Genomic DNA, 15,308 nt, shown 5'->3' on the forward strand with positions numbered 1-15,308 from the left:
AAAGTTTTTTGTTGTATTTCTGCTGCAGAGAAACCGTGTTTGAATGAAATTACATGTAGAACTAAGTTGAATCAGAATGACACTACATCCAGTTTATAAAGCAGGTTAACAGCTACTAAACGCTGTGAAAATATTCATATAGTTAAGCCCAAAATGATTCATAAGCCTGGGAGACATTTTAATCTGATAGAGAATCGTGTAGGAAGCTAAATATTAGGGTAATGGGAAGGAGGTCTTTTGACCTCAAAGACTTGAAACTCATCAACAAAGACAAACTGTTTTTTATTTTTATCTAAAAGCTGTCTCTCAATTCCTAAAAGAAACAAATGTTTTGGTAGAATGACAATTTTAAACCTGAAACTGCATGAATAATTTTGATCTCTTTTTACATTCATTCATGTTCTATACTGCTTATTCCATAGTGGATCACAGGGGAGCTGGTGACCAATTAACCTAACAGATATGTTTTTGGACTGTGGGAAGAAGCCGGAGTACCCGGTGAGAACCCACGCATGCAAACTCCATGCAGAAAGACCTCGGCCGGGAGTCAAACCCAGGACCTTTTTGCTGCAAGGTAACGGTGCTACCAGCTGTGCCACCTTGCAGCTGGCTCTTCTCACAATTTATCACAATTCAACCACAAACCTGAATGTATTTCCATTTATGTGATAGATCTATCCAACAGAGTGCAGAAGGAAAAGGATTCACAAGTGAAAACATGAAGCTGTTGTTAAAAGAACTCCAGTTGTATGTTTACAATAAGCCCAATGCAGGAGATGCAGCAAACATGTGGGGAAAAGTGTTTTGGTCAGAGGAGACCAAAATATGACTTTCTGGCCTATATCCAAAATGCTGTTTGCTGGTAAACTAACCCTGAAACATCACCCTGTGAGACACTGCGATGGCAGCATCATGCTGAGGTGATGCTTTTGTTCAGCAGGGACAATGAAGCCCTTCAGAGTTGACGAGAAGATGGATGGAGCTAAATCCAAGTCGATCCAGGAAGAAAACCTGTTAGAGGCTGCAGAAGACTTGAGACTGGGGTGGAGGTTCACCTTCCAGCAGGACAACAGCCAGAGATACAAGATCAAACCAGATTCATGTGTTAGAATGCCCTAGTCAAAGTCCAGATCTAAATCTTGAGTCATTGTTCACATGTTCTGCATCTGATCTCACTGAGCTTGAGCTAATTTGCAAAGAATGGCAAAAAGTCTCTAGATGGACAAAACTGGTTGAAACATACCTAAAAACATTTGAAGCTAGAACTGCAGTGAAAGGTGGCCTTAAAAACCGCTGACTTAAGAGGCTGAATACATTTTCAGATTTCCTTAGTAAACATATATTCTTCCCCACTTCATAATTCTGCTCGACTTTGTGTTTTTCTGTTACACAAATTCCCAGTAAAATATTTGCTAGTGTAGATATATACTGTATAAATAATAAAATATAGCAATAAAACACACTGCATGTAATTTTTGTGGCATCGCTCTCAACAGTGGGAAGCATGAGCTAGTATAAATTATTGCCTGTCTAATTTTACATTTTCCTACTATTGGCTTTTAGTTTTCCAATTTTTGAAAATGAGCTGACAGAAAAAAAAAAAAAAGGCAGGGGGGGTGGGGGTCATGCAGCAAAGGTCAACCACTGCACCACCGCCGTGTCCACTAGTTTTAAAGATAGAATCATATCTAATATACTGTCATAACGCACTCACACAAGAATTACCATTTATTAAATAAAATGTCTGATGAAATCTAGATATTCTGAAATACAAGGCAACACTTTTGACCTTTTTCTTCCAAACATGCTTTTATTTAAGTGATGGCATTTACCCAATCCAACAGTGTCACTGTAAAATATTCTTCTTCGAGTCTTTTTGCCAAAGAAAAATAAAGTGTAGAAATAAGCAAACAGGACTTTTTAAATGTCAAGCTTTTCCTGTTACTATTTTATTCTGTGACAGTTTCCCATTTCCTAGGATATAAGCTGCACAAACTTAACATGACAATAAAACATAAAGCCGTGCAACAATGTGGCTGTAATCCAGACCGTGTGTCCTCCCTGGATCAAATGCACAATGCTAGGACAATTCAGATACAGGGATCTAAAAGCAAAAAAATGTAGCAGACTCATGGTCTTCCCTTCGGATATTTTTCCCATAGATTAGTCACGTGGACGTGAGAAGGCCGAATAAATCTGCGACCATGTCTGACATTTACAGATGTTTCCCAGTTACACAAACACCTGTCAAGCCTTGTCTCATTCTTCCTTTTGATCCCGTCTTCCTCTGCTGCTTCATTATGTCCATGCTGCTGCTTTCTATTTCTGAAAAGCTTGCTTTATTTTTGCAGTTTTAGGTAAAACGAGGTCATCAAAGCAGCACAGTTTGTGATTAATGGCACAAGCAAGGGATCGAAGATGAAGAGAAGAAATTTACTTTCCATTAAAACGGTTTGGAAAATCAGATCAGCTGCCAAGTGCATTCATTTGATCTGAACAGGGCTTCACTTCTCTAAGGCATTCCTTAGGACAGAAGACAACCTTTTGTCCTGACAGCCCAAAACTGTTTTTCTAACCGCTCTTGGCAAGTACCATTTAAATCAATATATATTACCAATGACGAACTTTGGTAAGCCTGACCACATGAAGCAGGCGGCTTCACGGCTTAGGACAGATTTTACCTTTTGGTTCCTGCATCTTTTTACCCAGGTTCCTATGGAAAATGGTGTGAAGCACAAACAGGGTCACTGTAGCTGCCAGCTGTGACAGACGTATAGAGAATATGCCCTGATGCTGCTGCAGATACTGTATAAACAGGAATTAGATCTTGTGTTACTTTACATAGGAGCCATGAGTGCTTGGTGTTTGCATCAAGACTTAAAAACACATGGGAAAAATTATCAGACAAAATAAAAAAAGCTCTGCTCGTGGAAATGTATTTTTCTTGAAAGTAAGATGATTATTTTAGGCACAAACACTCAAGCTTTTGCACAATGTAATACTGCCACCTAGTGGTAACCTGCTGCACATTCAGATCTGGAAAAAAAAACCTCACCTAGTATTTTTTATTGTAAGTTACAGAAATATAAGCAGGAATTTTTCATCATGGATTATTGGGAATTCTTCATGAAGGAGTCAGTTCTGGTTTATTCTTCTCTCAAGAGTCTTCCAGACTGATGACTGTACGGATACTAAAGAGAAAAAAACAAGAACATTGATGAAGATAACCCAAGCTTTCCTTCTGTAGAATAAAAACACAAAACTGCAGTTAAACAATTAATCACTTGGTGGAGTAAAAGAAAAACAAGTTAATAAACAAGTCTTTTAATGGATTCAGCTTTTTAAAAATTGGAGAGTTTCAGAAAAGAACTGAACAGCAGATTAAACAGAAAGTAACAAATTGCGAAGTGTTGTCAGTGCTTTTATAAATACCTAAAGGATGAGGCCAAACTAAACTGCTTCCTACCTTTGACCATTTCTCAGAAGTTCAAATGCGGCATTGATCTGACCCAGTGAGAGGTTGTGAGTGATGAACTCATCCAGCTTCAGTTTCTTCTGCATGTATTTCTCCACCAGTTTAGGCACGTCCTTCACACTCTTCCAGCCTTCAGAACACAATAAGATGAAATTTACACAGTTGGATTCAGCCCAGTACACTCTGGAACCACCAAATGAAGTCCAGTGTATCTAACTGGCCTTCAGACATCATCTAATTATCAAATAGACTCCACCTGTATGAAAGTCCATTTCAGTATCAATCCATTTGTTCTGTGAAGACCTCGGAGGTTTGTTAGAGAACATTATTGAGCAAACTAAAAGTTTTAATAATTGTCATGTTATGTCATGCTACCCTCAGCTAGTCAGTATAAGGTGCTACTATTGTAATTCTAAGGGATGCACCAATTGCAGGCCAATTCAATTCAGTTTATTTATATAGCGCCAATTCACACCACGTCGTCTCAAGGCACTTCACAAAAGTCAGGTACTTACATTCCAATTAATCTGGCCAATAACAGATCATTAAAAAGCCTGACCTGCTGATTCCGATTTTTGGGTGATACCAATGTTTTGTGTATGTGATCATGTGTTAAGCTGAAAACCAACATGGCTGTCTTCTCTATATCCAGGACAATCCCAGAAGAAAACCTGTTAGAGGCTGAGATTGGAGGCTGAGGTGGAGGTTCACCTTCCAGCATGACAACCACCCTGAACATGCAGCCAGAGATGCAACGGAACGGTTCAGATCAACACAATAACCAGACACTAGATACATATCAGGCACTGTTATTGGTTGACGCAGTCCAGTTTACTGATTAATCGGTAACAGTCAAAAGCTAAATATCAGCCGGTGTATCTATGAGTTCTTGGTCTTTAATATTTTAACTAATATTATTTAAATTTGTGATAAAAATAAAATACCTCCAAAATAAGTTCCCTTCAAGGTGCGCCCCATCAGGATCTTTATAATCTGAACGCTCATTGTTTCTGTCTCGGTCCACCCAGCAATGACACATGTGCCACAACCCTCTCTGGTGGACTCCAACGCAGCACTCTAGGAACAGCATGATGTTTCAGTTGAGCCAGTTTTTATAAACTATATTGAAAATTAAACATTAAACAAAGAAATGACATCCACCATTATAGATGGACTGCCAACACACTCCAGAGCATAGTCCACCCCACCGTTGGTCATCTCCACCAGAACCTCTTGGATGGGCTTGTCGTAATCTTTTGGGTTGATACAATCAGTGGCTCCAAATTGCTTGGCTTTCTCAAACTTCTCAGGGTTGATGTCGACCCCAATGATCCTTTTGGCCATGACTGCCTTACAGCCCATGACGGCAGCCAGTCCCACCGCTCCAAGCCCAAACACGGCACAAGTGGAATCTTTCTCAACCTGAATGAACAGACAAAGATGGTATAAAAAGTAATCATGAAACTTTATTCTTTAAAAACAAAATTGTGTGAACAGTAATTCTGCATTGAGCTCTTTGAAACAGGAAAATTCTAAAAACTTTGGTGTATCTACTGCCATCCTGTGGAAGGATTTCATAATGACAAGTGATTCAGTCAGTCAGTCATTTTATACCGCTTCTTTCATAGTGGGTCGCTAGGAAGCTGGTGCCTATCTCCAGCAGCCTGTAGCGGTACAATGAATTCATTCATTAAATTAATTGTTATTATGAAGTCTTAGTCCTTTTTTGCCAATTTCAAAAAGATATATCCCAAAAGGAAGGAAGGAAGGAAGGAAGGAAGGAAGGAAGGAACTTTAGAAAATGGGATCAGGAATGAAGTCTGGGAATACAAAGTGTTAATTTTCCATACTCTATTCTCTTTTGTCAGACATATCCGGAGCTGGAAAACACCTGAAACACGTTTCCAGACTCTGAGGAACCCTGACCGGAGTTTGTTATCTGGCTGGTTTAGGTCCTCTCACCTTGCCGGTTTGGACAGCTGCACCATAACCAGTGGAGACGCCGCAGCCCAGCAAGCAGACTTTGTCCAGGGGAGCACTGGGTTGTATCTTTGCAAGAGAGGTGTCAGGAACCACCGTGTACTGACAGAAGGAGCTGACACCAAGGAACTGGTAGACCTGCTGACCCCTGCAAGATATTCTGCTTGTGCCATCAGCCAAAACACCCGCTTGTGCGTTTTCCCTAAGAGACATCATGATCAGAGTGTAATTAAAATCTGTTAAGGCAGCACAGTGAATGTGGTAGGCGGTGTGGGGATGTGTGACTGGAAAATCACCAGTTCTTCTTGCAGATGTTTGTTTTGGAACCTTTACACTGGGCACACTCGTGACAAAATGGCAGAAAAAGAGGAATGACTTTATCTCCTAAGGACAAAACAAAAGTAAAATATGTTTGGGCAAGTGCATTAAAAAAGGCAACATGGAGAAAAAGAAGAAGTGAAACAAATTCAAACTCTGATCGAACATTGATTATATATATATATATATATATATATATATAGTACAGACCAAAAGTTTGGACACACCTTCTCATTCAAAGAGTTGTCTTTATTTTCATGACTATGAATATTGTAGCTTCACACTGAAGGCATCAAAACTATGAATTAACACATGTGGAATTATATACTGAACAAAAACGTGTGAAACAACTGAAAATATGTCTTATATTCTAGGTTCTTCAAAAGTAGCCACCTTTTGCTTTGATTACTGCTCCACACACTCTTGGTATTCTGTTGATGAGCTTCAAGAGGTAGTCACTTGAAATGGTTTTCACTTCACAGGTGTGCCTTGTCAGGTTTAATAAGTGGGATTTCAAGCCTTATAAATGGGGTTGGGATCATCAGTTGTGTTGTGCAGGAGGTGGATACAGTACACAGCTGATAGTCCTACTGAATAGACTGTTAGAGTTTGTATTATGGCAAGATAAAAGCAGCTAAGTAAAGAAAAACGAGTGGCCATCATTTCTTTAAGAAATGAAGGTCAGTCAGTCCGAACAATTGGGAAAACTTTGAAAGTGTCACCAAGTGCCGTCGCAAAAACCATCAAGCGCTACAAAGAAACTGGCTCACATGAGGATCGCCCCAGGAAAGGAAGACCAAGAGTCACCTCTGCTGCGGACGATAAGTTCATCCAAGTCACCAGCCTCAGAAATCACAGGTTAACAGCAGCTCAGATTAGAGAACAGGTCAATGCCACACAGAGTTCTAGCAGCAGACACATCTCTAGAACAACTGTTAAGAGGAGACTGTGTGAATCAGGCCTTCATGGTAAAATAGCTGCTAGGAAACCACTGCTGAGGACAGGCAACAAGCAGAAGAGACTTGTTTGGGCTAAAGAACACAAGGAATGGACATTAAACCAGTGGAAATCTGTGCTTTGGTCTGATGAGTCCAAGTTTGAGATCTTTGGTTTCAACCATCGTGTCTTTGTGCGGCGCAGAAGAGGTGAACGGATGGACTCTACATGCCTGGTTCCCACCGTGAAGCATGGAGGAGGAGGTGTGATGGTTTGGGGGCATTGTCCAAGCTTCTGCTGGCAACAACTTAATGCTCACCCTCTACCAATGATCCACATAGCCCTGTCTTTCAGTGTTTAACCCTTTCTCTCTCCTAGACATGGCAATTGACTGAGCTTCTACTGTAACTAACTCTATGTGCTCTCTTTCAGACTCTAACCTTGAAAACTGGCTCAGAGTTTATCTGTTCTTTCTTTTTAGATGAAACGACTAAAGGAGCTACATCCATTAACATTTACTTTTCCTTCCCATAGAAAGTACTCCTGGATCAGTGCTTCTTTGTTGTCTTTGTGTCTCTGCTCTGTTCTCTCAAACCCCCAGTCGGTCGTGGCAGATGGCCGCTCACACTGAGCCTGGTTCTGGTTCTGCTGGAGGTTTCTTCCTGTTAAAAGGGAGTTTTTCCTCTCCACTGTCGCTACATGCATGCTCAGTATGAGGGATTGCTGCAAAGTCAACGCCAGTGACTGTCCACTGTCTCTACATGCTCATCCAGGAGGAGTGAATGCTGCAAGTCACTGACTGGATGCAATCTGCTGGGTTTCCTTAGATAGAAAAACTTTTTATCCAATTTGAATAAATAACTGAATCTGACTGAACTGTTCAATGATTAGGATTAATTGGAATGTATGTACCTGACTGTTGTGAAGTGCTTTGAGACGACATGTGTTGTGAATTGGCGCAATATAAATAAACTGAATTGAAAATTGAATTCAATTGAATTTGAAGAACCTAGAATATAAGACATATTTTCAGTTGTTTCACTTTTTTGTTCAGTATATAATTTCACGTGTTAACTCATAGTTTTGACGCCTTCAGTGTGAAGCTACAATATTCATAGTCATGAAAATAATGAAAACCCTTTGAATGAGAAGGTGCGTCCAAACTTTTGGTCTGCACTGTATATATTATATTTTAAGTTTTACTGTAAAAATTACCCGGTGCAAACTGGGTTACTTGTGGGCCAACACTCTCCACGATGCCTGCCGCTTCATGGCCGAGAACTAAAGGGAACGGTCTGAGTTTCATCCCTGTTCCAGCCTCATACAGGTATTCACAGTCTGTGTGGCACACGCCTGTTGCAACGACCTTTGCAAAACAATGCAGCACACACTTAAACAGTTTCAGGAAGTGGAAGCTGATGATTTGCACACCAGCAGTTATGAAGCCGTGGCAGAGGATGTCACATGTCTTATCTTTGTGACATGCTGTTGTATCACTTTGAGATCATCTTTAAAATGGACATACTTCAAAGCACAAAAACCTCTGAAACGGCAACAGAAACAAATAAAAATATGTATGTGCAGAAAACCTTGATCCGAACTTCGTGAGCCTTAGGCGGGGCAACATCCACTTCTTCGATTGAAAGAGGCTTCCTGGGTTCCCAAGCAACAGCTGCTTTGCATTTGATCACCTGAAAAAAATGAAAGTTGACATCCTGAACTTCAGTGGTGAACGTCCCTTAGACGGACTGTCTGTAATTTATCTTTGCAATGAATAAAGGCTATAGCTTAAATGACTGGATGAGGAACAACAAGCAGCTGATGAAGATGAAGTTAATATCAGACATGACATTTGAGTAAATGGCTGTTTCACTGTTTTTATACCTCTAGACAACAGTTGATCAGCTCTAGTTTGAAATCTAAAATGCCTGGATTAGTCAAAGCTGAACTATTTTTTTTTTTCTGTTTTTCTGAGATATGTGAGACATTTATTTTATTGGCACAAGTACAAACAAAACCCCTCAAATTAGATGTAATTTAGAAAATATTATGTTTAAAGACAGCAAACATAGGCTGAATAATTCTAATCTGCAGACATATTGTTTAAAATACAGTTTTATTACCCATGACTATTGTATTCTCTTTGTGATAGTTCAAAAATGAAACAATACTAAACCACCTTTGCCACTTTGTACCATATAAGATCAGGTGCAGCAAAAAAAGAAGAAGTCAAACAAAGACTATAAGACTCCAACCTGCAGATACATTGTTTTCATGCGGGTAAAAATTTGCAATGTGTTCTATTTCTTACATTCAAAAATATCCACATTTTAGGGCAGTTTTATCATTTTGCACCACATGAGATCATGTCCAAATCAAAAACCAAATTATTTTTAAAAGTCTAGCATAGATTGTACTATTCTTATTTTATTTCCAATGAAAGTCTTTGTTAAAAACCTTAGATCTGACAAGTGAAAAACGGACTATAATTTTACGGTAGTAATTATAATAAATATGTATTCTAATTATAAAAGTTAAATCATTTAAGATTTTCAGATTATGTTTAAAGATCACAGGTCTCACCTAACACATTTTTGCATTTTGATTTCATTTCTTTCATGAGACAAAGAGGAGGTCGCGAATCGGAAGCAAACTTTATCTATCTATTTATTAGATAACAGAAAGACGACGTTGAATTAATTTAATTATTTTCTTACCTGTCCAGTTGTTGCCATTATTTGCTGACGTGTCAACCTGGACCTGAATGAAGGATGTGAAACACTGTTGAACCTAACAGTTATACTGACCGTGTACCCCTGCTTGATTCAGCGTCAACACTGTGACAAAAACACGGAGTTTGCGCCTTTAAAGGATCACGCTTTTGACGTTAACGACACCACTTTACGACGCCATTTATGTTTACGGCAGTCTGTGATCACACGTGTTATCGCATGGAGATTGGAGTCGGTAGAGCGCGCAGCTAGCCGTTCAAGTAAGTAAGTTATTAAATGTGTTTCGGACGTTTATTTTGTATATCTTAAGTGATGCTTTACGGTAGATGTTGTTGTTTTAAACGTTGTTTATGTTGTTTTGGGAATGAACATAATGCGGCTAACTAGTTAGCAGGATCTCATGTGGCACCGCTGGTGTTAGCTCATTAAGATGTGTGTGTTTAAAAGGTTCACTGTTGTTCTCATGTCTTTTTACTGCAGACCTTTAGAGGAAAATGTCGTTCAGAGGTGGAGGTGGACGTGGTGGAGGTTTTAACCGAGGTGGAGGTTTTAACCGAGGTGGAGGTTTTAACCGAGGTGGGGGCTCCAGAGGAGGTGGGGGTTACGGCCGAGGTGGTGGAAGAGGAGGTTTCAGACAGCAAGACTTCGGCCCTCCGGAGCGTGTTGTTGGTAAGATCATCCCAACCATCCATGTTAGTAGACTTTTGAAGGGAGCAAATAGAAAATCTTCCAGATGATACACACATTGTGTGTGTAGGTTTGACATTAAAACAGTTGCAACGTTTTAAAAGCTGAAATGATGGACTAATTCTGGTACCCGCTTTGACAACCGATCATTTAAAAGTAATTCTGTGTATTCTGCACATAGGCAGCTGTAAGGATGTGACTGTGACAAATAACAGTGGGAGTTAACTGGTGCAATCTTGAATCAGAAATGAATTATTTCATTCAATTTAAAGTTTATTACGGACCCAATAAAACACACACACACAATCACAACAAACGATTCATTCAATCAACAAATAAAGTCATACATAAGTTTACACAAGTTAGCTTGCAGCGTGTTTAATCCTACTGAGACAAACATCTTGCTTGCACTGGTCCATCTAGGCCTCCTGAGAAGCACCAGTAAAGCGTCATTGTAGGCCACCTGCAGCCTTTTCCAGGTTTCCTTTTTTATAATTGGACCAGAGATGGGCTGTGTAAACAATGATTTAAACAACATTATTTTCACCTCATTTGTACAGGATCCAAACATGCGTACTAGTGTATTTGCCTAAGCATATAATGTTTTACATTGTCTATTTATGTCTTCATCATCAGACAAATCCTCTGTAAATATATGCCCAAGATATTTTATTTTTACATTTAACATTGTGACTGACAGATAAAAATGTGGAAATTTTGTACTTTTATCCTCCTTAGTTTTACATAACATTACCATGCTTTTTGCTGCATTGTATTGAAGGTCATGCTGCAGGCCATAGCATGAACAAATATTAAGCAACTGTTGCAGCCCTGCAGTGCTTGGACTGAAAACCACCAGGTCATCTGCATACATCAAATGGTTTAAAACAAAATAGCATCCAGTATTACAGGCCTTACGTCTTGTTGACAGTTCATCATGATACACATTAAGAAGAATAGGGGATAATATCCCCCTGTCTGACCCAATTGCCAACCATAGATGATGCAGAAACACTGTTTCCCCATTTGACCAAGATCTTGCTGAGCTTACCAATAAATTAAGATTCTTACAATAAAATTAGGTACACCTTTTTGAATTAACTTCATAAGCAGTTTTCCATGATTTACTTGATCAAAGGCTTTGGAGGCATCCAAGAAGCACATAAAAACTGTGGAGCTTTGTGTCTTATATTTAGCAACAATTTCTTTAGGAGCATATATACACACATCTGTACCCAGCTTAGCTTTAACGCCAAGCTGACTTATCTGAAGATGCCACAAGTTTTGAGATCTCTGCAAAATCTGCAGTGTATGAAATACTTGGTCTCCCCACTGTATAACTGCACTTTCCATTTCACTATTATGCACCTCTTTCTTTTGGTCTGTCATGTAAAATACATTGAGGTTTGTTGCTGTCATATTATCAGATTTGAATGATTTCAGGGCATATGAATTCTTCTGCAAGGTGCTGTATCTGTGCTGCAGATGTTAGAAGCTCAGCCTGGTCTGTTGTTTAGGACTCAGTTGACCTTTAGGTTTGTTTTATAATGAAAGCATAACTCTGACTGTGTGTCCAGTATGCCATCTTGTCAGATTATTAAACGAAGCTGAAACTCACAGTTTTCCTCGTGAACTTGCCTCTGCAGCTCTGGGAGAATTCATGCATCCATGTGAAGATGAAATTGTGTGCAAGTGTACAACAGAGGAAAACAAAGTTCCCTATTTCAATGCTCCGGTGTACTTGGAGAACAAGGAGCAGATTGGAAAAGTGGACGAGATATTCGGCCAACTCCGAGAATTTGTATCCTTTCTGTTGCCCTGATTTTGGGGTTGGAACCATCTGAGGAGTTTAATCGGTGTTGCGTCCAGAATGTGTTTCTTTCTTTAACTAACTGCTGCAGTACTTTTCAGTAAAGCTCTCTGAAAATATGAAAGCATCTTCATTCAAGAAAATGCAGAAGGTAAAAAACATTTTGCGACACTGATTGTAGATGCTTCTGCAGGCTGAACTAATTCTGTGTATTTTCGGCTTCAGTTTTATATCGATCCAATGAAGCTGCTGCCACTGCAGAGATTCCTCCCGAGACCACCAGGAGAAAAGGGGCCGCCGAGAGGAGGAGGCAGAGGTGGAGGAAGGGGTGGTGGTCGTGGAGGTTAGTATAGTCTCTCACATTAAACCAGTCTAAAGAATGAAGCACTTGGAAGATTTCTTCCTGGTTTTGCTTTTTAAAATGTTTTGTTTGCATATTCAGGATATAACTTCTAAGATTGTGTGTCTTGCTTTGTTTTATATCAGGCGGTTTTAGAGGCGGGAGGGGAGGAGGTGGACGTGGCGGAGGATTCGGAGGTGGTCGAGGTGGTGGAGGAGGCTTCAGAGGGAGAGGAGGAGGTGGTGGACGTGGATTCAGAGGTCGGACCTTTTCTCTTTACAGGAAAATGATTTTCTTCCTCTGTTAGAATGTAGGTACAGTGGGGAGAACAAGTATTCGATACACTATCGATTTTGCAAGTTTTCCTACTTGCAAAGCATGTAGAAGTCTTTAATTTTTTTCAAAGATTCTCTTCAACTGTGAGTGATGGAATCTTAACACAAAAATCCAGAAAATCACATTGTGTGATTTTTAAGTAATTAATTAGCATTTTATTGCATGACATCAGTATTTGATCACCTAACAACCAGTATGAATTCCTCGCTCTCACAGGCCTGTTAGTTCTTTAAGAAGCTGTCCTGTTTGAACTCGTGATCTGTATAAAAGACACTTGTCCACACACTCAATCAAACAAACTCCAACCTCTCCACCATGGCCAAGACCAGAGAGCTGTGTGAGGACATCAGGGATAAAATGGTAGACCTGCACCAGGCTGGGATGGACTACAGGAAAACAGCCAAGCAGCTTGGTGAGAAGGTAACAACTGTTGGAGCAATTATAAGAAAATGGAAAAAGTTCAAGATGACGGTCAATCTTCCTCAGTCTGAAGCTCCATGCAAGATCTCGCCTCATAAGGCATCAATGATCATGAGGAAGGAGAAGGATCAGCCCAGAACTACACAGCAGGACCGAGTCAATGACCTGAAGAGAGCTGGGACCACAGTCTCAAAGAAGACCATTAGTAACACTACGCCGCCATGGATTAAAATCCTGCAGCGCACGTCCAGGCCCGTCTGAAGCTTGCCAGTGACCTTCTGGATGATCCAGATGAGGAATGGGAGAAGGTCAGTTGTCTGGTGAGACAAAAATAGAGCTTTTTGGTCTAAACTCCACTCGCCGTGTTTGGAGGAAGCAGAAGGATGACTACAACCCCAAGAAAACCATCCCTACCGTGAAGCATGGAGGTGGAAACATCATTCTTTGGAGATGTTTTCTGCAAAGGGGAGAGGACGACTGCACCGTATAGAGGGGAGGATGGATGGGGCTATGTATCGGGAGATCTTAGCCAACAACCTCCTTCCCTCAGTAAGGACATTGAAGATGGGTCGTGGCTGGGTCTTCCAGCAGGACAACGACCCGAAGCACACAGCCAGGACAACTAAGGAGTGGCTCCATAAGAAGCATCTCAAGGTCCTGGAGTGGACTAGCTAGTCTCCAGACCTGAATCCAATGGAAAGTCTTTGGAGGGAGCTGAAAGTCCGTGTTGCTCAGCGACAGACCAGAAACCTGAAGGATCTGGAGAAGATCTGTATGGAGAAGTGGTCCAAAATCCCTGCTGCAGTGAGTGCAAACTTGGTCAAGAACTACAGGAAACATCTGAGATCTGGAACTGCAAACAAAAGTTTCTGTACCAAACATTAAGTTTTATTTTCCTGATGTATCAAATACTGATGTCATGCAATAAAATGCTAATTATTACTTAAAAATCACACAATGTGATGTTCTGGAAGTTTGTGTTAGATTTCATCACTCGCAGTTGAAGAGCATCTATGATAAAAATTCAAGACTTCTTCATGCTTTGCAAGTGGAAAAACCTGAAAATCAGCAGTGTATCAAATACTTGTTCTCCCACTGTTGTCACATGGTTTGTTCTGATGGTTTTCTGTTTTTTAGGTGGAAGATGAACAGAGTCTTCTGGCCTGGTGTGAAAATCTTATCGCCATCAAACCTCCATCTAGAAGGCTTCAGTCTGTCAGATTCTGGAGCCATAGACTCGTCAGGACCCTGTCGAATATGTTTTTTTTCATTTATTGTGTGCATCACTTGGATGAGTGATGGATTTTAAGTCATTTTTACCATTATTTAAAGGATTCATTGTCTGCTTGTTTCTGACATGAAGGGGACCTTTTTGTTTGTTTTGGATCGTTTTTGAATCAGTTTGTATAAAAGGCATGCTAGTAGTCTGTGCTGATTTGTTGGAAATGCTTGACTGCAGTTTAAGATTCTCATGTGGTGACTTCTCTAAATGTGGAGAAAAAAGAACTTATTCAGCATTGGCTGAAAACATTTTAATAAAAAAATTTCAGAAATTGTATTTTTGTTAAAGACATTGATTAAAAGGTGCTCTGTAACTGGGTGTGCTTTTCACCTTTTTCATTTTTTAAACAGTTTGACTTTTTAAAGTAAAACAAATGCAGGGTTCTTTCCTTATTAGCAGTAATATTCATACCTTATACAGCAGGAACCCAGACTAGTTACCAGAATTTTCTGCACAAAATATGCTGTATTTAGTTTGACATTTATAAACTGCTGCCATTATTTAATGGATTACAATGTTGGCACTTGCTAATGAAATGATGGGATGATGGCAGTTTTGGTCATTTTATACCTGTAAAGGTTTGGTACCACATAGTGTCGTATACCACAGGACCTTCCACACCGACCCTGTGTCACTTTGTCCCGGCCAGGGGGACATTTCATCCCCACTTTGACCACCAAGATTTAAAAGTAATTTTCTGTATTTTACTTATAATCTGAAAGGAAATGTGATTCTATGACTAATAAATGTTTAGTAACAGGAGGTCATCTAGAGTTATTTTGGTTGGAACTGGGTTTCTAATGTAAGAGTTCATTTACAGAAAGTGTGTGTTTAAAGAACAAACCTCCATTAAAATAAAGGTATGTCAATTAAAATCTGCTGCTTGGTCCAGACACTCTGGTCACTCTTGGTTTGTCTTTAACGGTATTCATGGAAAGTGTTTGACAACCAGTTATTAGGTAAATACTAAGCTAGCCATGATGTACAATTAA

At 39.9% G+C, this 15,308-nt stretch overlaps 2 protein-coding genes across 4 annotated transcripts; one reads left to right on the forward strand and one right to left on the reverse strand.

Annotated features, from left to right (window-relative positions):
• Nucleotides 1-1,790: 1,790 nt before the first annotated feature.
• On the reverse strand, nt 1,791-9,561 carry LOC124859784 (alcohol dehydrogenase class-3-like). Of its 2 annotated transcripts, none has more exons than XR_007036184.1 (9): nt 9,427-9,561; nt 8,299-8,400; nt 7,925-8,075; nt 5,752-5,839; nt 5,438-5,657; nt 4,684-4,897; nt 4,420-4,552; nt 3,467-3,605; nt 1,791-3,191 (listed from the first exon to the last, which is right to left on the reverse strand). XR_007036184.1 is itself a non-coding variant. In XM_047352622.1 (9 exons), the coding sequence occupies exons 1-9, from the start codon at nt 9,442-9,444 to the stop codon at nt 3,158-3,160; spliced, it is 1,146 nt and encodes a 381-aa protein (XP_047208578.1). In that variant the 5' UTR covers nt 9,445-9,561; the 3' UTR covers nt 1,791-3,157. The 2 variants fall into 2 exon arrangements, 1 of the variants encoding a protein (XP_047208578.1); XM_047352622.1 differs by having other exon boundaries at nt 4,637-4,897.
• A 3-nt stretch (nt 9,562-9,564) lies between these two features.
• On the forward strand, nt 9,565-14,634 carry gar1 (GAR1 homolog, ribonucleoprotein). Of its 2 annotated transcripts, none has more exons than XM_047352626.1 (7): nt 9,565-9,701; nt 9,922-10,110; nt 11,775-11,929; nt 12,030-12,089; nt 12,164-12,281; nt 12,425-12,538; nt 14,172-14,634. In XM_047352626.1, the coding sequence occupies exons 2-7, from the start codon at nt 9,936-9,938 to the stop codon at nt 14,180-14,182; spliced, it is 633 nt and encodes a 210-aa protein (XP_047208582.1). In that variant the 5' UTR covers nt 9,565-9,701; nt 9,922-9,935; the 3' UTR covers nt 14,183-14,634. The 2 variants fall into 2 exon arrangements, with proteins under 2 accessions (XP_047208582.1, XP_047208583.1); XM_047352627.1 differs by having other exon boundaries at nt 9,617-9,705.
• The last annotated feature ends 674 nt before the right edge of the window (nt 14,635-15,308 follow it).

Source organism: Girardinichthys multiradiatus, chromosome 23, assembly GCF_021462225.1.
Source record: "Girardinichthys multiradiatus isolate DD_20200921_A chromosome 23, DD_fGirMul_XY1, whole genome shotgun sequence".
NCBI classification, from domain to species: Eukaryota; Metazoa; Chordata; class Actinopteri; order Cyprinodontiformes; family Goodeidae; genus Girardinichthys; species Girardinichthys multiradiatus.